At 27.1% G+C, this 26,827-nt stretch overlaps 2 protein-coding genes across 3 annotated transcripts; both read left to right on the forward strand.

Moving 5' to 3' along the window:
• The first annotated feature begins 551 nt into the window (after nucleotides 1-551).
• On the forward strand, nucleotides 552-5,779 carry LOC103487098 (ADP-ribosylation factor 1-like). Of its 2 annotated transcripts, XM_008445305.2 has the most exons (7): nucleotides 552-710; nucleotides 1,150-1,330; nucleotides 1,569-1,639; nucleotides 3,555-3,674; nucleotides 4,752-4,870; nucleotides 5,226-5,307; nucleotides 5,509-5,779. In XM_008445305.2, exons 2-7 carry the CDS (start codon nucleotides 1,183-1,185, stop codon nucleotides 5,512-5,514), a joined length of 546 nt encoding a protein of 181 aa, XP_008443527.1. In that variant the 5' UTR covers nucleotides 552-710; nucleotides 1,150-1,182; the 3' UTR covers nucleotides 5,515-5,779. The 2 variants fall into 2 exon arrangements, with proteins under 2 accessions (XP_008443527.1, XP_050939824.1); XM_051083867.1 differs by having other exon boundaries at nucleotides 5,226-5,779.
• An 8,226-nt stretch (nucleotides 5,780-14,005) lies between these two features.
• On the forward strand, nucleotides 14,006-18,596 carry LOC103487095 (MYB-like transcription factor EOBII). Its single transcript, XM_008445303.3, has 3 exons — nucleotides 14,006-14,244; nucleotides 14,353-14,482; nucleotides 17,857-18,596. Exons 1-3 carry the CDS (start codon nucleotides 14,094-14,096, stop codon nucleotides 18,230-18,232), a joined length of 657 nt encoding a protein of 218 aa, XP_008443525.2. The 5' UTR covers nucleotides 14,006-14,093; the 3' UTR covers nucleotides 18,233-18,596.
• The last annotated feature ends 8,231 nt before the right edge of the window (nucleotides 18,597-26,827 follow it).

Consider the following 26,827-nt stretch of genomic DNA (forward strand, 5'->3'; position numbering starts at 1 on the left):
TTGTTTACACGTGGGTTGCCGATTTCCTTTTTTCTCTACATCTCTCTCACATCTCGTATCATCTCCCTATCTTATTGCCCATCATTCGTCAAACTTCAATACGTTAACTCACTCGTTCATTTGTTTCAATCTATCATTTTCGCACTAACACACTCACTTATCAAAATTGTATTCGTCATCGTTAATTCTTCATCTTCAACGATGTTTCATCAACTCGACTATATTTCCATCATGGTTCTCACATTCAACAACATTACTCTGATCAATAACAACAACAATAATTTAAAATCACTTATTGGACGGTGAGCTTTTATAAATGCATGTTTTGTTCTCAAGGTTTTATATGAAAATACGTACTTATAGACCTTGAGGTTTCAAGAGATAAATTTAAAAGGTCCCAAAAGTAGTAAGCAAAAAGGGATAGTATGACGTTGATGTTAACTCTAAAATCTCTTCCAAATTTTGTGTGATGTTATTGTTTGGAGCGTAAATAGTTGGTAATTTTTTTAATATTTTTTTAAAAACCCACAGTATCTAAATTAAACAAAAATATAGATTTAACCTAAATTCTTAAATTCATCATTTAAAAAGAAAAAAAGGAAAACAAAAATTTAGAAGGCCATTATAAGAAAGGAAAAAGGGTTGCGGTAAGATATTGTGATCTCCCCTTTCCCTTCAGATCTGTCTCCTGAAGGCCCCAAATTCAAGAGGTAACCTAATTTCGCTCCATTTTTCTTTCAATTTTCATCTTTCGAACTCCATTCTGTATCACATTTTTATTGCAGATCTCAAATCTCATTCGATCTTTTAATTTCGGTTTCACCTTTTCATTTGCTGGTACATTGTTAAATCTTTTTGAACTTCTTCGTTTGCTGGTGAAGTAAAATTTGAATTTCATATCTGCTGTAATGGAAATTACACTGGCTCAGTTTGAATTTCTATCTCATTGCGTGATTTGAATGGCATTGGGAGGAACAAAATGTTATGGAGAAATGAATTTTTGTAATGGTTATTTATGTCGTAGTTTTCTATCGATGATAATCACTATAGGATTTTGTCTTGGGAAATCTTTTAAATCCATGTCAAGACACACTGGAAATTGTTTTCAAATGTTTGATTTTCTAATTTTGGATGTTTTTTGATTGCCAGTTCTGTGATTGTTGCTCATAGAGGGAAGAAGAAATGGGGTTGACCTTCACGAAGCTCTTTAGCAGGCTCTTTTCTAAAAAAGAGATGCGTATTTTGATGGTGGGTCTCGATGCTGCTGGTAAAACGACGATCCTGTACAAGTTGAAGCTCGGAGAAATTGTTACCACCATTCCAACTATTGGTAAGTTCATGTATTAAGCGCATGTCTAGTTGTAACCTTTTTTGAATTTCTTCTCTAAGTCTTTGACATTGTAGTTGAAAGTTTTAAACAGAAAGGATTTAAGTGGAAAAGCGAGGTAAAACGAATTGCATCAATGGTTAACAACCTCGTTTAGAGAACATAGCACATTCTTGAATTTATAACCAAACCATTACGTCAATTTCACCAATATGCGCGTTAATTGATTCTTTTCTTTTAGGATTTAATGTGGAGACTGTGGAGTACAAGAACATCAGCTTTACCGTTTGGGATGTTGGTGGTCAGGACAAGGTATGCATCTCGCTCTCTCTCCCTTGCCTTCCCTTCCATGCGTGAGGCTTAAAAGAGAAATAATTAATTTATCTTGAAATTAGCTTCCCTGCTTTTATATTTTAAAATGTACATAAGTGATTTATTTAATTGCTAAGTTAGAAGTTTCATGGTTTTCTACTAGTCTCGAGTTTGATGCATAAAAACTTTAGTCTGGGTGGTATGTTCATGTTTGTCTTGTTTCAGACACTCACACTTCACAACACTTGTTAGACACGTTGTAACTTGTTAAGGACAATAAATATATGTTTACACTAGTTGAACAAATCAAATACCAGTTTGACATTGATGAGCACTTGGTACAATAAGCACAATAAAAGCATTTCGAATACTCTTTTGACAATTTGACAACCAATCATTAGATTTATGAACTAAAGTGTTCAAGCTTTTCCTTTTCATTTTTCTTTATTTTTATTATAGTTTTTTTTGTAAAATGTTAAATCATTTAGATAAACAAAGTTTGTTTGGATGTATCTTGAATATTTTAACACGAGATATTACAACATGTATGTGTATGTAGCATAAACTAAAACAAAATTTTAGCGTTAAGAATTGTTGAAATTGAGAAAATACTATATATTTTGAAAAACACGTACTATAATAATTAAGTGCTTGCCACGTGTCTGTGCTTTGGATTCTTCGAAATAATGTATCATTATATATATAATTTATTTATAATATCTTTTGTTTAAAAAATATTAGTTAAAAAGAAAAAAATAGTTGAAAACTGACTCCAATTTTATACTCTAAAGGGCTTATACATTTTGATTATGAAAATTGGACATTGATAAAATTTCTTGGATGAATTTTTAGGAGACATTCTACACAATATTGTTTGTATATTTTATTTGATTTGGGTACTAGGGGTGTAAGAATAACTCGAGCAACCTGACAACTCGGACTACCTAACCCATATTATTTGGGTTATGGGTTAGGTTGGGTTAGTTTAAAATGAGGGTTGAGTTGGGTTGAAAATTTTGATTTTTTTCGGGTTGGGTTGGGTTGTGGGTTGGAGGGTTGAAAAATTCGGGTCAACACAAACCAACCCGAATTAATATAATAAATATAAATAAATAAATAAATAAAAATATATATTATAGTTCATTATTATTTATTTATTGAATAAAAATCAAACAATCTTATGAGTTTTGAGATTTTTTTTTTCTTTTTTTGTTTAACTTGATGCAAAACATATACGCATGATAATTTCCATTTACAAACATTAAAATTTAGAAACGAAAAACAAATAAAAATAATACAACCCTAAACCCAACCCAACCCATATCTTATGGGTTGGGTTGGGTTGGAAACTTAAGTCGGGTTGACAACCCAACCAACCCGAAAATATGGGTTGGGTTGAGAATATCTCTGAACCCAACCCAACCCGATTACACCCCTATTGGGTACATCTCATTTTTGTTTTTCTTTTATTGAAATTAACGGCTTTCATTGGGAAAAAACGAAAGAATACATAGGCGCACAAAAAACCAAACCCTTCTCATTTTAATGAACAGGAGATGAGGATCGGTATTCATGTAACGTCATAGAGTTTGTCTCTGTTGATTGATCAAATGAAAAAAATGATTGACATTTTTTACAATTTTTTTATCCTTTTATTACACAAGTTTTTTTTTTATTATATTAATTGAAGGTAAAATACGTTTTTCCTCCCTTCACTAAATGGATACACAGTATGCTTAATGTTCTTATTTTTTTAGACGTTAAATGATACGATATATATACGTTAAGATAAATAAGTGGCAACTTTAATCATGTGTCGCTTTAGGTCTTTGCTTCTGCTTTATAAATTTGTGAGAAACGGAAATTTCCAAAGTTGTTATCTTTGACTATGGTTTTTTTTTTGTTTTTTGTAAAGATCCGTCCACTTTGGAGGCACTATTTCCAGAATACACAGGGCCTTATTTTTGTTGTGGATAGCAACGATAGGGACCGAGTTGTTGAGGCAAGAGATGAGTTGCACAGGATGTTGAATGAGGTATATATCCTGTTTATAGCACCCTATACTTTAATACTGCATTAATTAATTCCTATATATGCTATCACTCTAACTTCAATATTCTATTGCTGTTTGTACTTTGTTCTTACCATATCCTTATTCATCAGTCTATTGATCCTACATTTTTAGTTTTGTAACTTTATCGGCGAGGCTCACAAACTAAGGCGTGCCTAAGGCGCATGCCTTTTGTGAAGTTTCAAGGCTCTAGGGAGAGAGAGCGAGATTCATGAAAAATAATAATAATTAGGGTTTTCTCTTCTTTATTAACTAAAAAGAATCAACTTTACTTAGCCTTAATGTGAAATTTCTTGATATATATTGTGCCTCACCAAAAAAAAATCCACTTATTTATTTCTTTTGCACCTTGCACCTGAGCTCCAGAAGACTATTGCATTTATTGCGGTTTGAGCTTTTAAGAAAATACTGGTTTCAAGCTTCCAAATGGAGTAGTTTTGTGCATGAGATTTACAATTGTATCATAAATCAACGCGGTTTGAGGGAGAAGTGTGGTAGGGTTGGGGGTTGTATTTGTCATGGCAGTGGTTGCTGCAGCTACTGCCGCAGTGGGATTGATGGTTGGAGTAGCAGCAGTGGACTGGCCATTGGTAGCTGATTTCATCTGCAAACAGTGGATATTCTGTTGTTGCCTAGTTGGGGCTAGAAAGGAAGGATAGGCTGGCGGCTGATAATTTGGGGGCTCAATGATCTTGGAGTGAGAAAAGGAATGATTTATATATGCCTTGAGATACAAACCTTGAGGGCCAGAGAAAGGCTTTGTGTAAACAGAACCAATGAGAAGATAGGAGAGTCGGTGGGCCAGTATATGAAAAGTGAAACCCTTTGTTTGTATAGTGAGTGATAATTGTTAAAGGAGTGCACAGTTACTATTAATTAATAAACTAGAACATAAACATCAATGTATATCTTGTCTAAAGTTAAACTATAAAATTCTTACCGTTCTGTTTTCCTGTATGGCTGTATCGATTTTGCATTTTCTTTGATTTATGAGTATATCCCGATGGTGATGTTATACAATTCTATCTCTAATTGCTGCAGGATGAGCTTAGAGATGCCGTTTTGCTTGTATTTGCTAACAAGCAAGATCTTCCTAATGCCATGAATGCTGCAGAAATAACTGACAAGCTTGGTCTTCACTCTCTTCGCCAACGCCACTGGTAAATTACTTGCTTTTGTTTTCTGTGAGGTAGATTCATTGATTAGACCTAATGAACAATATTTCTTCTGTTAAAACCTGTAACACTAAGCTATAGTCTGCTTGAAAGATGCTCTAAATCGTTGTTTGTATATATCTTTTTCCCTATTACTTGACTATTTCTTATCCCGAAGTTGGAAAAGTGAAATGGTCAAGACTCAAAAATGTTGCTCCAGCACTGTCAGGATACTGTAGAAAGTTGAGATAATGCCTCTTAGTTCAATCCTATTTTATCTTTTTGCAAAATGAGAATCTTTAGTTGAATCAGAGTTGCTTGCACTGCAATTAATGTGCTCAGACATCATGTTTTGTTTCAGGTACATTCAGAGCACATGTGCGACATCTGGAGAGGGTTTATACGAAGGTCTAGACTGGCTTTCCAACAACATTGCTAGCAAGGTAACTGCTTCTTGAATTAGATCCAAAAAGTAATTGTTTTGTTTGGTTCTGAGTTTAGTTACATTTACCTTCTAATTTCTTCACTTTTTTTTTTTTCGTTCTTTCTAATCACACAAAAACAACAAAAATGATTTTTGGTGCGTGGATGTATATTCGATTTGTTTTCCTTCTTTTAACTTGTTGAAACCCTATACTCTTCAGGCCTGAAGCGAATAAATGATTTTGGTGGTTGTTCAAGAATTTGTTCAGAGTTTCCTTCATTCTGGGACCAATAGTTTTCGTTTAATTTCAGTGATAGTTGGGAAACATTTGGCTAGACCTTAAAATGTACTCCAAGTTGTCAATTGCTTCTTTAAGCTTAAACTTCTTAGCTCCTAGAAGTCCATTATTGTACTGTTTTCCATTCAATACCAAGTTCAATTTTTATCTGATCAATTTGATTAATATGAAATGCCCTTATTTTGGCGTGCCACATGGATCATTATTTGGTTGTCTAGAAAAGACCAAATTTTCCCTCATATAGTAAGGATTTCCTTCTCCTTTGGTGAGCTTGAAATGTTTAGATCTCTCGATAACCCTTATTGTGGAGGGAATGACACTTTGGACCTAAGGAAAAGCCCATATTCTGATATGTTATGACTTGTGAAATCTTGGATTTTAAGTTTGGTTTGATAAAGATATGTTTTAGGGTAGTTTTTGAATCCTTTTAAGGATTGGGTTGAGGAGAAATTTGGCAAGGGATGTGTTCTTACCAAGAAAACATTGCCAAGAGGTTATATAAAATGACAACTATTGTGGTTCATTCCTTTAGTCCCACTCCTTTTAAGTTTCTTCAAGCAATTAAAATACTGAAGTGAATACTTTTTGTGGTTTTTGCTGTCAGATTGTGTTTTTCTGGTACATAAATGATTAGAATTTTGCGTTTGTTCAGAAAGTTACTTTCAAGTTTGTTATGAAATTATGCTTTAGTCATGCTCTTGCAAATAGAGGATGGGTGATGACTGATGACTCCATCTTTTGTTTGAAGTGAATGAAAGTGGGAAAATGTTTGCTTGAAGACAATTGATTGGACGGTTCATATATTTGCTTTGAGATATCTTAAAGGCCTGTTTCTTTTAAGTTTTAACATATCAAATCGGGATTTGAACATCTAAGTCTCTTGATCAAGAATGTATGTCTTTCAGTTAAATGCTAGACTAGGTTGATCGACAATGTATGTCTAAGTCAGTTAAATGCTTGAGTAGGTTGACGTTGATGTGTCAATCAAAAGCACTAGAAAAAGGAAAGTATTGAAGTTAGAATATTAAAAATATTAAAACGACGTTTTCTTTGGAAGATAGAAATAATATTTGTCATTTTATAGGAAACATATAAATTAAAATATTAAAGTAAGATGACTTGAGGAGCTCTGATATTCTATCAAACTTTTGTTTTCGGTGTTTTCTTCTTGAGCTTTTTTCTCTCAATGTGATTTGATTTGATGCATGTTTAACTCATTTTCAAGTCGTTGAAGTGAAGATAGTTCAATTGGTCCATAACTAATTGACCTTGATCTCAAAGGTTTGATTGGGTTAACCCCATTCCGCTAGTGAAGATAATTCATCTCTTCTTTTGTACGACCTTCCATTAAAACATGGATTTAATGGAAAATCATGTTGGTCAAGAGAACAGGAAGGTTATGGTAGCCAAAAGATGGTTCTTAGTTCATGGACACGTTTTCAAAATCTTTCCATGTATATAAATATAAAACAAAATATTTCTCTTGAACCGTCTAGATTTATAATGGAGTGATATTTATAAAACTCTCAAAGAGGGTAATCGTTAATATTACCTAGTCAAATTCAATAATGGCATTGCCACCTACATCGTTAAACTTTTTTCGAGGTTTTCTAACGAACATATGTTGTAGGATTAGATAATCAATTGATACCTTGTATCAAGTATAAATCACTTTCTATAAGATCAAAATTTTTGGTGCTATAAATACGACGTTAGTGATGTGCCATAAAATTAATGAATGGTTACAACACAAGGATTTGACACATGGCATTTGGAATGTTTTCTTAGAATAGTAGCAATTTAGGGAGCCATGTGAAAGGGACTTGTAATCTCAACTATTTATTTTCATCAAACTTATAAACCAATTAAAGTTAAGCTCCAAATAGGGAAAAAACAAATGGATACTTAATCCACAATATGGGATTGTCTATTAAATTTTGTTCATATTTGAAAAACTCCTTAATCACTTATTAACCACAAATGGATTATGTGGCTGGGGTTCTTTTATTAATATTTCTTTTCTACCAATAAAAGGCTTTCATTAAGCCACCTTATCTCTCTCAAATTTGAGGTCAATATTAGCTTTAGGCACATGCTAGTAGTCGTTAAATATCCATAGATAATACAAATGTCAAAGTGGGGACAATTTTTATTTTTTATTTTTATTTTTTTTATTTTAATCTTTAAATTAGCATAACCCCAAAAACATTAGGCTTTCCTTTAAACTTTCATTAATTGGAAGAAGGCTACAATAAATATTTTAGCATTTAAAAGTAAAGATTTACACTGTGTAGTTGGCCTATCATCAATTCTATATACTAAACACATGTGATTGATTTGATTGTGTGTATTTTGTCTTGTAAATCATGCCCCTAGCTTGGGCTAATGACATCATATTATTCATTCTATAGAATCTTACTTTTATATTTTTTTAATTCTTTGTGATAATATTATTAGAGGTGGATCCTCATTGTGTTGTGTGGTATTGTATTGATATTAGAATAGTTATGATAGCCAAAAAGTTAAACTCTTTAATTTTGAGAATACCATTTAATCTTATGGATAATAGTTGTTTTAATTTTCTTATTTTTTTTCTTTTATACTAAAATAAATCAAAATTACAAAATTACACGATAGCATGTTTACCAATAAACCAACAGGTGATATTGTGTTATTAACATGATCATATAGCCTATCTTCTTCTTGTTTATTTTATTTTATGTAATTAATGAATAGATACATCATGTATATCCAAGTGTTTAAAAGCTCTATATAACTGGCAAGCTTCCTAATAATTTTGATATATGTTAACCACTTAATGATAAAAACTAAAATACTTTTCTTATTTTTCTACTGAAAAGTATACTTGTCATAAGATTTAAAAATTTTACCTTCAATGAATAATTATTTAAGAAATTCGTAAATGTTACTCCCATCCATAATTTTTTTTTTTTTAAATTATTTCATTATCGATTTTGAACGATATTCTCAAAATCCAAATTAAGGTATAAAAAAATCATTTAAAAATTTGACTCGAAAGACAAAGATAATCATAAAAAGTTAGTGAAAAAACAAACACATAATTTACTCTTTTTAACTAGAAAGTTGAAATAAAAGTTTGTTTAAAATAACTTTGTCTAATGTATGTTTTAGAGTGAAAATAAAATTTATAATCACTAATTACTTTAAAACAAACCCTAACAATCCCCATCTAAAAAAAGGGAAGACCACTAAGGTTAAAATAACAAAAACAAAATGATAGAGTTTGGTGTAGAAATGATGAGAGTGGTCATCATAAGCATTTGGTCACAGCCAACATAGTTTCTTTTTTTTTTTAAGCTTCTCTATAACAAGTATTTCTTCCACCTATCTTTCCCTTAAGTGATTAACAATTTTGTAATATAGTTGAAACAAATATAGAAAAAGAAAAAAAAAAAAAGAACTTTTTTTTATATATATATAAGAATATTATTATAATTGTTATAATTATTTTAAATAAATTAAAATCTTTGAAGTACTAAAATTAAAAATGAGTGGCTAATAGTAGTTTGGATTTAAACAAAGTTAGGAATTTGTCTTTTAATTTAGATTCATTAGTATTTTAGACTAAACCCAACATCATGCCTTTCCTCTTTTTGCATTTTATTTATATCAACCCAAAGTGTGTGGATCTTACTTCTTAAACCCATCACATTACCTAATTTCTTTTTATTTCTGGTTTTTTAATTCTTTCATCTTTATTTGTTTTTTTCTTTCTCAAAAAAAAAAGAAAAAAAAAAAAGAAAAATCAAATCGATCTACCCCTCAAGTAACATTTTACTATATTTACGAATATTTCGATTCATTTAAATTTTAATACAACTCAAATTATATTTTCGAATAATATATTTGAGAGACGTAAACATAGAATTTACATTCTCAATCAATAAAAAGGACATTGAGTCTACAATTAAGAACTATTCTATCGTGCCCAATTGTTTACTTGACTCGTGATAATAACACATTATTGTATAAATGAAAATTAGAAACTTGAAATTTGTGATTTTTGAAAATAATTTGATAAATGAATGAAAAAAGAAAAGAAAGAAGAAAACTTAAATGAGATTTTACTATGTGTTGTCCATTTCACATCCTCACACTTAGTACTAAGCATCATTCTCCCATGAACAGTCTCTTGTTTAGGTTTCAATTTGCCTTGAAAACTCATTATGAAAAAGACGGCTTTTGGATTGTTTTATTGTCTTCCAATTTTATTTTTGTTTGGTTAAAATATCCAAATATGATTTTAAATAATAAAATTTCTAAAAATATTTATCAATTTACCAAAATATCACGATCTATATGTGATATAATAGATTAAGATCTACTATTATTTGTGTTTATTATGATATAGATAGATAAAAATAAAAGTTTATCTATATTTTGAGATATTTTGTAAATGTAAAATATTTGGGTTCATTTTACTATATTTGAAAATAAACCTAAAATATCATCTTGGTTTCTAAATTATGAATTTTGTTTAATTTTAGATGTTTAATTTTAGTCTTTTTTTTCTTTTTAAATAAATCTTAAAATTTAGTCTTACATAAATTAAAAATATTGAGACTAAACTTAAACAAACTTCAAAAACTAAAATTGTACCATTTAAATCTTTTTTTCCCTCTCTTTTCGATGGTTCATTTCAAAACTTATCTTAATTGTTTAATAAGAAGCACGATAACGATATGTTTTTCATCGTAATTTCTCATGCTACATTTGTTGTACCGAAAAAAATAAATAATAATAATAATAACATTACAATTATTTATTTTACTATTTAAGATTAGAATATCATTTGATTGTATGTAGTTTAGGTTTTATTGTATTTTGGTAGTTGCTTAAATTTCCATGTAAGAGAACTCTTATAATAACCTTTTCTTTTTTAATTTAGAAAATCAATAATAATAATAATAATAATAAAAAACTAATTGCAATGATTAATTTGAGTTACTTGAACTAAATTTGGACAACCTAAGTGGCAAGACCAAAATGAGATAAAAACAAAAATACAAAATCTAAAACAATATTTAACCTTAATTTAACATTCTCTTAATTATATTGACTAAAAATAAGTTTATATTCACACCCCTTCCACCCCCAGCTATTGAATTCTTTTTTTTTTTTTTTTTCAAAATGTTGTTTTGTTTTTAGTGGAAAATCCCAATGGTTTGAAATCAATATAGTTAAAGAAAATTAGAAAGAATTATGAAAAAATAAAAACCAAATAGTTATTTTTGTGTATATTTCATTTTTATTTGAGATTTGAGAGGATCTAAATTTCAATTATACACTTAGATTTTCAAATTTTAAAATTAAGCTATTAAACTTATTCAAATTTTAAAATTGAGATTTTTTAACTTACATAGTTGTATAAATTATATTGATTATATAAGTTTGATGATTTGGTTATCTCATTTGTAGATGCCTAATATCTATAATTAGGGTTATAATTTTAAATTAACTTTTAGAAGTTTAGGAGTTCAATTGTTACTATTGAAAGTTAACTACACTTACTATCGTACTTCAATGGTGAGTTTTTGCAGTTTACTATATACTTATTTTAAATAATTATTCTTATCAAGACGGTGCAAATTTTAAAAATACCATTATTTTTTTTAGCTAAACCATGGTAAAAGTGAAAAAAATTGAATACTAAATTTTTGATAGAGGAATTATAGGGTAATTAAAGTTTTATCTACAAAGCTATGTTGAAATCACAAACATAAATGCTTTTAGATCAGAGAATATTTATGAAGACATATTTATATTTCTAATGTGAATAAAAAAGTACTATGTAAAATGATAAAAAGAAAAAAAGGAAAAAGATAATAAAATTAATTTTTTTTTTGATAAATCTTTAAATGGGTTTGTGTGAACTTAATTATCATCATCAATGTGACATCATTTTGTTGATATTTCCAACATATCAACATCTTAAAAAAGTTGGTCAGTTCTAATAATAATCTTATCTAAATGGAATTTTGTAAATTATCTCACTTAATTACCACATAATTTTCAAATTGTACATAATAGACAGTACAATTTCACTATTTTTACTCTAAATAATTCTATGATTGGAGTAAAGCCTACATGCAATTCTGCCTTTTTTTTTTCTTTTTTACAAAAAAAATCTTTTTGGTAGAAAATGTGTTTTTATTTGCATTTTCCATTAATTAATTAATACAACATTAACCTCTTCACTTTATATATCTCAAAAAAAAAAAAAAAAAAAAATCTTCATTTTATATATTATGTATCTAATTAAAATAAGATAAATGAAAATAAAATTGCCATTTTTTGGTTGATATTCTTTGTTTGAATTGAAATTGTAGATATATTTAAGAATTTGAATCATGTACAAAGTAATTACTGAAATATTCTTTTCCAATTCAAGAGTCATATTAATTTAAAAGTACGAATTGCAAATATTAATCAAGCTTAATGAATGTAACAATAAGAAAATAAGTACAAAATAATTATGGTTGAAATATAATGATACAATTGTAATTCACAACTATATTATATACTATAATATATAAATCGTAACATAATTTGGGTATTTTATAATGTTGTAATAATTATTAGATAGACATAATGTTTCATCTCGTAATTAGTCTCAAATACCGTAAGAATTTTACTCAATCATTGAAAAACACGATCAAAAAGTTACGCCTCACTAAATCCTTAATGATGAGATCTTTCGTTAGTCTGTGTTTTTTTTTTATTTATTTTTGGACTCTTTAATATGTTTTAAAAATATAAAGTATTTACATAATAGTGTTGTTTGTTACATTATAAATTGGATATCCAAGAAGTTTAATCTTTTTAAGTTTGCTAACGACATTTGTAGGTCGTGATTAGTTTTTTTTGACGGTGCGAAGACAATTTCAATCCTACAATATTTCTTTAAAAAAAAAGGGTAAAAATAGTAGCTATTATTTTAAAATCCAATTTTTAGAAACATCTTAATATAAATAAAGTAACATTTTTTTATAAAAAAAATCATACCTTATTATTTAGAGTTATAAAATGGATTGATTTTTCCCCTAAAAATGAAAAGCATATAGTAAAGAGAAAGGAAAATTCCGTAGAAGAATTAAATTATATATTGTTAAAATTCATATGGCTATTTCACATGAAATATGAATGCATGTGCACATTAAACCCTAATTTCTCCTATTATTCCCACACGTGTGCTTTTATCACACACGTGCAAACCTTAAAAAAAATATATTAAGAAATGAGAAGTTAATATTAAAAGATATTTATTATTAACTAATTGAAGTGTATTAGTATTATAACACCTAAAACTACAATTAAGGACCCAATTAATGCTTCAAATATTGTCAATAAATATATATTAAATAAAACTTTCATTTTTTTCATACATGAATAATATAGGAAAATATGTTATTGACAGTATTACTAATTAAAATTGAATTTGTTTAATTTTATTTTATGAATTTACTTAAAGTAATTATTTTCAAAAACTACCATTTATTCACAATTTTATATTATATAAAAAAATAGATGTAGGGTTTAAAGTCTCTTTAACTTTATACTCTTTATACCAATTCGTATATAATTATTTTAAATGATAAAATTGTTGAAAATTTATACAAAAATATAACTAAATTTCAATATTTATTATTGATAAATATATATGTCTACCAATGTTATTAATAGATTCCAAAATTTTTAATTTGAAAACATACACACATGTAAACCTACTAAATATTATTAATTAAATATGTGTCCAATAACACCTAGCTATTAGAAACAAAATAAACTACTAAATATTTTATAAAGCACTCTTGGAACTTTCAACTTTAAAAGTTTAGAGACTAATAATGCATGTAATTCAAGTTATATATTATTAGAAAAAAAAACCTAGACATCGTTCTAATAAATTGATTGTAAGATCCAAATAACACCTTATATTTGAGATCGTCGTTAAATGCGTGTTAAAATTTTCATATTGAAAAATTTGAGATACCTCACCATTTTTAAGAAATAAATAAACTACTATTTTTTTCAATGTCAATTGGCTTTGAAAATGAAACATCATATATATATATATATATCATCTAACATGATATCATAGCTTATAAATTGTCCCAAAGGAGCATCCTCCAAAAGAGAGATCTCATAGATGGTTTATATGTAAAAGTGTGTGTGTGTTGTGTGTGTATATATATATATGTTATATATAAATATATTACATCATAAATATAAATAATATAAGTGAGAAAGTAAAAATATATGATAACACATAACATGTACTTATAAAGCTCAATATTACTAACAACCATTTTAATCTTATTTGGCTTCTCTATAAAACCCTAGCTACCACTATTATCTTATTGACTCTCTTCATCTCTCTCTCTCTCTCTCTTTCTTTCTTCTTCCATTTCTCTCTCTCTCTCTTCCATTTTTTTCTCTCTCTTTGAGGAGAGGTATAGAAAAATATGGATAAAAGAGCATGCAATAATAATAACAACTCACCACAAGATGTGGAAGTTAGAAAAGGGCCATGGACTATGGAAGAAGATTTGATTCTCATCAACTATATAGCTAATCATGGTGAAGGTGTTTGGAACTCTCTTGCTAAATCTGCTGGTAAATAATATTCTAACTCTCTCTCTCCCTCCTAAGTTTATTCTTTCTAAGAAAATCAACCCTAATTTGTTTTTGTTTCCTCCTCGAAAAAAAACGCTGTCCTTTTAGGTCTGAAACGTACCGGGAAGAGTTGTCGACTTCGGTGGTTGAACTACCTCCGTCCCGACGTTCGACGTGGTAACATCACTCCAGACGAACAACTGCTGATTATGGAGCTGCATGCAAAATGGGGAAACAAGTAAGTTTTTTTCTTTCAAGTATTTGCATATAGTATTTAATATAAATATGTATTTTCAAATATAACATCAAACTCTAATTTAAATCAACATATATATATATATATATATATATATATATATATATATATTATTTATTTGTACGGTTTTAACACGTAGAACCGATGTAGAACCGATGAAGTGAGAATTTAATAAATATTTAACACGTAATCGATATAGTTATAAAGAAACAAGATTGTTCAAACATTTTATTAAGTCTAAAAAACCGAAAATTAACCAAACGATTTGTATGGAGAAAAGGTAGATGGGGGATGTGTTTTCTTCTCCGGTCACCTACCGGTCGACGGAATTGGGCGGCGGAGATTATGGATGGAGAGCCTAATTTTTAAAGGATTCATAGGAGAGAGAAGGAGAGGTTTGGCAAGAAGAATACTATGAGGCTTTCATGGCCACGAAAAAGATTTGCAACACGTTTTTTTTAGATTCATGGCCACCAAAATTCTCATTTACTTATATATATATATATATATATATATATATATATATATATATATATATATATATATATATATATATATATTAGATTCTCCTTTTTCCACACGTTTTGATTGATTTTTTTTAACTTATTTTAGTTTTTCTATCATCTCTACACTTGAGAGAATTGAGAAGGAAAAAAGAAAGATTTTGAATGGGGTATGTAATGTGATCATATAATAAATTTTGTTTTTGTTCTTTTGGTTTTTGACTTTTTTTTTTTTTTCAAAAAAATATTATTCTCTATGAATAAATAAATATTTCTTTTCCAAACTCTTTTTTTTTTTTTTTTTTTTAATGGAAGTGTGTGTTTCTTTTTAATTTGTTATGTTTATTATTTTTCTTGATCTTCTCACATATTTTTCTTTCTTTCCATTTTAGTTATTTTTATTTTTTTAAAAGAAGTAAATTTATATATGCGTTTATTTTTTAATTAAATAAATTTTTTTCATAGAATAAAGTTATCCACTCAATTTAAATGTTTGGATGCTATTTACTGATCTTATCTACCTTTATAAAAAAAATTGTTTCTAGATTACTAGTATTTTAAAATTTATCATAACAAATCCAATCCACATATTTGAGATATTTAATGAAATTTAAGTATTAAAATTAAAAAGAAAATAGCAATTGGATGGGATCATACATAAAAAGTGGGGAGAAGAAACAAGAAAGAGTTAGCTAAATAATAATTAGGTACACTTTAGGCTCTTACTTTTCTTTACAAAAGTTTTACTAGACGAACTACACAAAGATAGTTGAAATACATTCGTTTCCTAAATTAGAAAATTATAATAGAAAAATCAAGAGTTTATTATCCTATATTTTTTTATAAAAAAAAATGTGTTAAATTTTAATTTTATAAAATTACTATAAATATTTTATTGCTCTCTATATATTAATTTATGGTACCTCATAGTCATACATAAATATAATATTTAATATATGTCAATATATAAAAGATGAGTGATTTTCTTTCATGATATATATATGTATCATATGTAAAAACATACAAATACTAAAAGAAAATGAGTGAAAAATATAATGAAAATGGAAAAATGAGTAATACATTTATTTTAAAGGAAAAAAAAAGGATGTGTTGTAATAATTACAGCTGGTGGGAATATAAGAAAAGCATGTTGGTGATAGGAGAGAGAAAATAGAAGACATTTTGCAATAAAATTTTTCCATTTTTAGCTAAACCCACACCACTTAGCCACATGGATTTTCCTTTTTATTCATCACCAAAATATTCAATTTTTTTTTAAAAAAAATAAACAATAATTTTAGAAGCAAACAAACAGCCTCCATTTTCTTTGTCTTCACATCACTCTAAATACCCTTTCAAAAAAAAAAAAAAAAAAAAAAATCTCAAACTTTTGTCTTTTTGCTCTACCCATATGACTAAAATTATAAATAAACAAATAAACAACAGAGAAAAAAAATAGCAAAATATATTTTTATGATCTATAAACTATGACAAATTTTACAATATTTGCAATTATTTCTTAAATGTTGTATTCTAGTAAAAAATTGACCAAGGACTAAATTAAAGAAATTGTGTTTTGAAAATTTAGAAAGTACGATACCAAAAGTTTGTTTTTTTGTTTTTCTTTTCTTTTTTGAAAAAAAGGTTATGAGAGGGAAATTAAAAATGAATATTGTTTGAGAAATACACCCATTTTGAAGATCAACACTACCTGAGAGATTCAGCATTGTCTTCTCAAGTTGGAAACTTGAAACTGAATCTGACTTTGTGTTTTGATTTTGTGAACACTTTTTTCTTTTTCTTTCTTTCTTTCTTTCTTTCTTTCTTTCTATGATACAAAATACTTTCAAAGCCTTTGAGATCTTTAGAGTCCTTTAAATACAAGAAGTGTTATGTGGAAGAGATTGATTTTCAGCCATGGAACATGACCCTTTCAAATTTAACCCACAAATACATTTATAAAATATTAAAATTAATTACCTCAATTTTTCATGGCTCTAAATGCATTTCATTTTCTTTTAATTTATTTTTTTTTTAAAAAAAGAAGAATAAATCATTTCATTTAATTATTTCAATTCAAACATGTGTGTAAATATATCTATATTATGACACACATTTTCTGATTTCCATCTATTCTTGTCTCTTGGTTGTTGTTGATGATTGTTCTTATTGTCACATTCTCATTTTCCCTATATTTGTTATTCATTTATATCATTGGCGGTTATTCTAAACTTTTATAAATATTTTCTCGATCCCTTTGTTACTTCATGTTTGTTTTAGGGATTTTGTAAGAATAGAAAATCACCCATGCATATTGGAAATCATTCTTAAATGTGTCTTTAATTACTTAAAATTAAATTTATATTTTACATTCTTAATGCTAATTTTTTAAATTATTAAATACATGTTTTAAAGTAATTTTGAAAATAACAAAAATAATTTTAACCATTTCAGAATTGGAGCACAACTTCTATTATCAACCTCAACTTAATATATTATAGAGAAAATAGGGATAATGCTTTTGATAGGATTAGACGACAAACATTTGAGATTTTATCTTAAAGGCACAATTTACAATGAGATGAATAATTAGATTTGTTATTGGGACTGAATGTTCGTTCAAACTTCTTGGACAATGCTTTTATACTATATTAACTAAACACGAAGATTCTATCTAAAAGCTAATGGACAATGAAGAAGTTAGTAAGTGATGTCATGTCGTATTTTATGATTATTATAACATACATTAGTAATTTAACAGTAAGAGAAGTAATGATTGATCAAAGATTTTCAAGAGATTTCTCTATCTTGTTAATGTATGTTAATTAATTACGTTTGAATATATTCATATAGATGGTCAAAAATAGCAAAACAACTTCCGGGAAGGACTGATAATGAGATAAAGAACTACTGGAGGACGAGAATTCAAAAGCACATCAAGCAAGCACATGGCTTCCACACTCCACAAAGCAGCACAAATATATTGTTATCATCTCAAGATCATCATCATCATCATCATCAAATTATGAATAATAATGAACAAGCTGCAAGTTCAAGTAGCTGCCAAGTTTCATACACAATGGATCCAATGGAAACCTATTCTCCTCCAACTTACTCTCAAAACATTGATGCTTTCTCAGTGCCTTTGCCCCCAACTGATAATCATTCCAATGATAACTATTGGAGCATGGAGGATCTCTGGTCTATGCAACTTCTCAATGCTGAATGATAAAATTAAATCATATTACAAAACAATATCTATATATATATATATATATATTTATATATATATATGGATCATGATGTTTGAACCTAAAATATTTCATTATATATTTTGGTTAAATATATCATTAGGGTTGTCTATATATATAGTTTGGAAAAAATATATGTATATTTTTCCAGTTATATATATATATATATATATATATAAGTAGACTAAAGCATGTATTGCTTTTGTGTTGAAAAAATTTGCATATTTTCTCTCTTATATATTCTATATATATAGATTGGGAAATATGAGTATTATTTCCCCTTGATGTGTATAGATCTACTCTTTTTATCATATCTTATAATATGAGGCTATAATGTGCTAACCCTTGGCTTATTGCATAGAATTCATGTGTCGTTGATTGGTTTAAAATTAAAATGTTAGCTTTTAGATGGTTAAGGTTGAATTTTGAAGTTTGTGAATAAGCATTAGAAAGGTATAATAATGATCCATTTCTAAACTTTAAAATTTATACTATAATAGTCTCATAATTTATCTAATAATAGATTTCTAAACTTATAAATATCTAAACTTATATATATATATATATATTTAAATTTTGTGTCTATTAGATTAAAACATTCACTTTTTAAAAAATCAAAATCGAATAGAGGATATATAAGATTTAAATAATTAGTCTATATATATATATATAAACACAAAACAAAACTGATGTAGACAGAATAAAATTAAAAGCTAAACAGACATAATAATCTAAAAATTTGAGAATTTAATTGATAATATTTTTAAATTCATAAATAAAATAGATACAAAATTGAAAATAATTGAAGGACTACTAGACATATACATATACATACATATAATATATAACCTAGTTTGTTAAAGTTTTGAAAATGTTGATATGAGATAACTTGAAAATTAGGGCAATGGAGTAGGATTTTGATCCTTCAAAGTAATTCTGTTTGGAAGTTCATTAAATTCCATTTATTTTCTTTCACGAAACCATGAATGTATGACCAAAAGTTATGGAGAGGATTTGGAAATATTGAAATATAAGGAATGTAAAGTCTAATATTATATTTTTGTAGCTCAACCATCAATGTCACGACTATTGTAAAATTGGTCAATTTCTAAGAGTTTTAAGGAAGAAATTTATCTTCGTTATTATTCATGCCAAGTTGCATTCCATTTTTGAGAAAGCAAAAGGGTTGGTCATAGATAGAGATATCAACATCACCTTTTTTTTTTCTATCTCTCTCACTTTTCTATAACTTTCCTACGGTATCAATAGGAGAAGAAATAACGTTGTAGGAGCTTGTAAAATCTTGCTCTAATACTATCTTAAATCACCGATTTAACAAAAAAAAGAAGAAAAAAAAAGCTTAAGCTGATAGGTGATGGTAAGTTTAATTTAATATTGAATGGAAGGGAAACAATATTATGCGGAAGCTTGAAGACATCAGCAGTAATTTAATGTAATATCTAACACAATATTTAGTAAAAAAAAAGCAAACCACTATAAACTAAACATTGACGGTATAAATTTCTTGTCAATTGATCTATACTCATGTTAGACATAATACTTTAAAACCTAACACATTCACGTACTTTCTCACGATCTTTAATTTTAACCTATTCATATGATTTTTTTTGTTTGGATAACATAATCAAACGGTAGGGTAGAAAAATTCAAATTCAAATGAAGAAACATAAAAGGATCAATTTAGACGATAAAAATGGTGGGTTTTTTTTTTCTTTTTGTATAAACCAATAATTATGGAGATATCTCACTCTCTACTATATTCTCAATAATTTAGGATAAGATGACTTTTTGAAATAAATTTAGACAATAATTTAATGGAAAAGCACACCCATCTTTATTACCAAATAATTAATATATAAGAGAAATTAATTGGTGTTTTTTAAAAATGGTGTTATAAAACAACTTGAAACACAAGTGATTTATTTCTTTTTTTGTGTATTTTTAATTAAATAAATAAGCTTTTATAATTATTGTTTACCAAACTAAAACCACAAGAAATTGACACGTATGTAATGAAAAGAGAAAATCAAATCCCATACATAATTTTTGTCGAGCAAATGAAGCCTTTTCTTTTTTCCTCTTCATTATCTTTCACATAAATACATTTCCCATTATTCTCTTGCATGGCCATGAAACCTTAAGAGATCGACATGAGCCTAACTCTTGCACTGCTCAATTTTGAAGCAATTTAATAAAGTCTTTCACATGTGATTCCCTACATTCATGTCCACTCGTTTTGACATGTTATCACATGTCGAGTATTATCGTAAACTCACATCACGTTCTGTTCGATCATTCAAAAGTAATATTTGAGTGCAACTCAAATTGCCACTTAATTTTCATAGATTGTGTCTTTAACCATATAGTAACAAGAAAATAATTGAATGAGTTATGTTTAATCACAAAATTAGGACCCTAGTGCTAGCTTAACCTAATGGTCGATTATGGTAAATTTAATTATAAAAACAATTTAAGATTTCTTTTCACTTTTTGAGGAGACCCAACAAGTAGAAATGAATATTAGTTGAGGAGAAAAAGAAAAAGGACATTACAGGAGTTCGATACAACCTTATGGATTTGAGATAAATCTTTGTTTGAGATACTATCTAATGCAATATCTTAGCCCATAAAGCTTAAGCAATATTCGATAAAAACAAAATTTAAACACGATCCAAAAATTGTGAACCTAAAGTGACACAATCTTAAGGGGAACGTTGAGGATCTCACACTGAAAAATTCAATGGACCTCGGAATCTTAATTATAAGAAGTGTTCTCAACTAAATTTGGGATGGAACTTGATGCTTTCCAATATAAACTGTACAAAAATAAGTGTAGCCCGAGATGCACCTAAATATTTTTTTCATTATATTAAATATATCTTTAATAAATCTCTCGCATGTTACTATCATAGTAGTAGTTGTGGGTTTGGTTGTTCTTCATTTGTATTCACAAACAAAAAAGGATGGTAGTGTTGAGATTTTTTTCATGATGAGTTGTTAATTTGTTGTGTTTTGTTATCATTCGAATTAGGTTTTGTGATTGGAGTTATTGTAAAAGTTTTTATGACAAAAAAAAATGAAGTAATTATTAAAATTAAATAAAATCTCATTACATATGATGAAGGTTCTTAGAATAATTAACTAGAACATGTGTATTTTTTTCCATTGAGAACTAGGAATGATTGTATAGGGTTAAAATATTTAGGTAATGTGTATGAGTTAAAGTTGTAATACATATTAGGAAATATTTAACATGACACCTCATACTATAACTATCTTGATATACGACATGTACTTCCAAGTCCATTTTCTTCGACTAATTAACTCAACCGACATATCCTATACGTTACGATCTATTGATATGATTGATTTCTAACTTTCTTCCATCAAAGTTTGAACCTTAGAAGAAGCATTCTCATCCCGTTGATTTTTTTAAGTTAGGTATAGGGGGCTTAAACTAATTCGTAAAAATATATATTTTAAAGTGTGTTTTTATCAAACTTCTAACTTCGAGGTCGATAATATACAAAATATAAATACTATGCTAGTTGAATTATGCTCAATTTATCGATATTATATTATAGTATGTTTAATAATGTGTTTAGTATATGGTTTTTAATGATTTTAGATAATCAAAGTTTATTTTATAATAAAAAATTTATTAATTCATTCTAGAAAATGAATTTTAGAAAATATTAAATCATCATCAAAACCCAAAAGTTGAAAATACTTGGTGGTTCAATTATAAAATTAATTTGTGTAAGAAAATGTCTAAACAAAAATGATATATCATTAGAGATTCAAATCTACATAGACATAATTAGAATTGTTTTCAAATAAACCAAATTATGATTGTCTATCATGATTTTTTTCAGTTATAGTAAAATGAACTAAAATATTTACAAATATAGTAAAATATCACAGTCTATTAATGATGGCGGTTGATTTCTTTTTTGTCACTGTCGTCATCTATCATAGACAATGACATTTGGTTATATTTTAAAATATTTTTTTAGTAGTTTTTACAATTGAAAACAATTATCTAAACAAATACATAAGAAATAATAAAAGAAGAGAAAACATTAGGTACAAAAAGTTAGGTAGGAATGATAATAATGGGAGGTTGCATTTGCAATATAGAGAGTACCAAACTCACAACTTTAGCATCCAACTCCTTATTCAAAAAAACCCTAAATGAGAAGTTTGTTGTTTCATTCACTATCTTTTATAAGAAAGTTTTTGAAAACAAATGGACACATTTTGTTAGGGCAGGCTTTTCCCCCTTTGCCTTTTAGAAAGTGATATCTCTTATTTTATCAGCCACTCATTGTTTCATTTTTCTAAATTTTTTTTTTTTATCTACCTTGATCACATGTTTTCTTTTTGTTAATTAAAAATAAAATAAAATAAAATATGTGTTATATATATATATATATATATATGAAGAAGATTATTCAATTGCAATTTGTCATCCCATGTGAAATTTGAATAACTCTCACATGTTGGGTCGGCCATATGTGAGAGATGGTGAAAAATAAAACCATATATTTCTTTAAATTTTGAATATTAAAAACGGAAAATCACGGTGGGTAGAAACGTATAAAGTAAGATACTAACTTACCTGATCGATATTAATTGAGGGCAGAATTTTAATTTTGTAACTTGAATTTGAATGCACGGATCGGACCTCAGAACATTTGTTTTGATTCATCTCAAACTCACGGATTTTACTTAAAAACTTAATAGTTAATACTATATCAATATCTAAATACCCTTCTTAATTTACACCTAATTTCTTTGATCAATATTGAACTAAAAGAAAATGTAGTAATATGAAATAAATTTTGTTATTTGCTTACTTCGAACGTAAAAACTCAACGAGTTCATCTGAATCAAGACAAAAAAAGAAGGATATACGTTTATTAATTTATATATTTTTTATTAAAAATATCTTTGTTTTTTACTTTACTTCTCTATCAATTTTGTTGTTTTTCCCCCCATAAAATGCCTAACAAATAATGCATGTAACTTGAAAAATATATGAATATTTTTTTCCCCTAAAAGAATCCCTTTAAGTACAGCTTTAGGTGAGGGGATTTGAACTCGAGACCTCTTATCCTCGAAAATACAAAAAGAAAACATTTAGAAAAATAATAGCAAAAGTTTCTAACTTGTCGTAGTCTATCTCTGTTTTCAAGTTTTCTTTTAGTTATTATTCAATATTATTTATTAAAATTTTAGTGCAAATTTGTGTATTACAATATCCCTTAAAAGTAAAATTGTTCACATTAATATAAATTATGATTTAAATGTATATACTATGTTGAGATTGAAAGATATAAGATTTGAATGTGTTTTTATTAGAAAATATAAAACTCAAAATGTAATTCTTGATGCCACATACCTTTAGGCCTAATCTAGAATGGTGTTAGCATTGGGTAAATTCTATTATTTGTTAATTTATGTAAAATAACTTCTCACTTTATTTTTATACATTCAACTTTCCTAACAATTTTATTCCATCTTTACTAACTAAATTAAAAAATAATAAAAAAAATCAAATCAATCATTTCATAAGTTTATAACTCTATTATTTGATATCAATCAAATCGAGACATTAGTTTACTTTTTCATATAATTTAAAGTCATGAAAAGTTTGAGGTCAATATCAATTTAGTGGAATGATCACTTAAAAATTTCATCGCGTTTACTTTTATTCTTTAAAAGATTAAATAGATATTAATATCGAATTTAAAAGACTAAAAGTACATTATCTTTTTTATAAATTACAACCGTCAATATTTAATTTAAAAGCTAAAATAATTATAAACTAAACTTCAATCTCTTCATTATTAGTGAGAGTTGGTAGGTGTCACTACTTTCAATGACGAACTATTCTTGACGTCACTACTTTTTAGGAACCATAATTATTGTCATTAGATTGTCTAATTATTTGTAACACATTTTTTATTTTCCATTATCAATTTTCACCATGATTTTTTTTTCATTATCGCTAATTTAGATTATGTTCGACATATAGATTGTTGATCATATATTGAAAGATTAATTGATATCATAGAATATATAATATACCATCTATAAAATTAATTATGATACAAAGATATAATTAACAATATAGCTTTATTAATTTGTATAATAAAAATTATTTAATTATATATATATATATATATATATATATATATATATATATATATATATATATATATATATATATATATATATATATATATATATATATTGTAAAACTAATAGTTTTTTGATATCGACATGATTGATATTTTAGTCATTGAGTAACTCAAGAAATCAAGTTTTGAATTATGGTAGGCGCGACATCATATCATTGACTAGTTACTATCAAGAAACAACCTAAAGATGGAATGGAAATGTAAGTCCAAGAAATCCAACGAGGTAATGATGAGTCTCTTTTCTTATAAATAGACCATTCCAACTCTATTATTGAAGAAGAAAAATATACTCTTAGCTTGATTTACACAAGAGTTTGATTTGATTTATAGTACTTTCACGAAGAGAGATGTTAAAACGAGAGCACTTACCTATCAATGTGCATTTCTTTCTTCTTTAAGGTCAATAAGGTTTGTAATCGATTCTTCACGCAATGTTTTTTTTTTCTAAGTACTTTATGAATAAATGGTTATGGATAAAATATGTATGTATTTCTAAACATTTAGTATTTATTTATTTTCTTAAAAAAGTCTACTATTATAGGTTATTCGTAGAAACGAGACTATTTGAATAATAATCTAAAATAATATTTATCTTTTCTCATTAAATTTCATTTTTAACTTTTTCACGAGTACATTTTCTCATTTTTATAATTTTGTTCAAGTTTAGTTTATTATTACAAGATATAGTCGGTTGGATCTTGTGAATGAGATACTACTTTCACAAAAAAGGTATAACATTTATTCTATCCTAAGAGATAATTACTCATGAAACTCGGACAAAAAAGTGAGTAAAATTGTTTAAAGAAGACATCGTGAATTCTTTGGATTTAGATGCTTTTCTCCTATAAACAAGGACGTGCATTTTCTGGTTTTATTTATACTATCCATATAAAATTATTGCCCCTAAAGCATATAGTTTCCTGGAACTAACAAAGTGAGATGATCATGTTTTCACGATCGAATAGGTTACGTTTATTTTAGCAAATTATATACTTCTATAGAGATCGACATGAGATTTAAGAAATTTCATCATTATCTCTTTAATTCTATAAGTGTGGTCGTATAACATGTTATCGTGAGAATGCTATATATGATTCATTGTGCTTGGAGGAGGATAGCTTTTCATGGTCTCGAGCATGTTGATATGATCTTTAGGTTCTTTTTTATATGATGGAAGGAGAGATGCCTATACTTCAAAAGAACATACAGTTATATGTTAAGAAAAAGATTAGTAACAACTATTAGTACAATAAAAAAAGAATATTTAAGGCGCAGGTAGAAACCACAAATATATATTTGTTTGCAAATACTATATGTCAGTTGAATGGTATACTCCCTTTTGGTAAAGATTTAGCTCTTTGCTTCAGGTTTTCCCATGTTTACTTTGGAGGTGTACACAAATATAGTAAAAAAAACTGTTAATTATAAATATTATTGAAATATTTTATGAACATTTCTTTCAAATATAGTAAAATGAACTGATAATTTTATTGTATTTTGTAGATACTTTTAGCAGATTTGTTATTTATAAAAATTTTACTAATTTGCAAAATATATATATATATATATATATATATATGTTATATGATCTTTTCTTTGCCTAGTTAACCAATGCGTAACTTTATTCGTTTTCCAATACTTTTTTTTTTAATACCGTTCTTAGTAAACCTAGTTTAACTTACAATAATATTGTATTAACTAAATATAAGTCAAAGTTACCATAACATTCCATCAATTAATATGAGCTGATACTTAAAATCAATGTATATATTCAAGTACTTAATTAAAAGCATCAATTGATTCTTTGAAATATTCTCCCTTCCTATTCACTCTTAATTCTCGATTGAATATTTATTAATGGATAATGAAAAAACAAATACTTTTTTGGAAAATTTTTATAAATGTAACTCCGTACAACAAAATCCATAAAATTAGCTATTTTTTTTCTCTTCTACATAGATTTGTATAACCAAATCTGATTTCTTTCTATCGTTTTTCTTATTTTTCTTATTTTTTTTTTCTCTGATTTCTTTCTATCGTCTTTCTTCTTTTACTCATTTTTTTTTCACATTGTTTAGATTAGCATAACCAAATCTAAGATCATGTATAGTTTAGATTGAGGTGGATTATTTAGAATGAAGTAGTCAAATCTAAACGATAGTTAAAAAATAAATGATCGTGTAATAAAAGAATTTAAAAAATCATTTAACAAAATATAAATGTACCAAATAATCTTGAAAAAATCATTTAGCCAATCTAATCCTGAACCAAATTTTGAAAAAAAAATCGTTTAGAATTGGGTAGCAAAATCTAAAGAATCTTATAGCAAAATCTAAACGATCGTGT

The sequence above is a fragment of the Cucumis melo genome, chromosome 4 (assembly GCF_025177605.1).
Source record: "Cucumis melo cultivar AY chromosome 4, USDA_Cmelo_AY_1.0, whole genome shotgun sequence".
Taxonomy (NCBI): Eukaryota; Viridiplantae; Streptophyta; class Magnoliopsida; order Cucurbitales; family Cucurbitaceae; genus Cucumis; species Cucumis melo.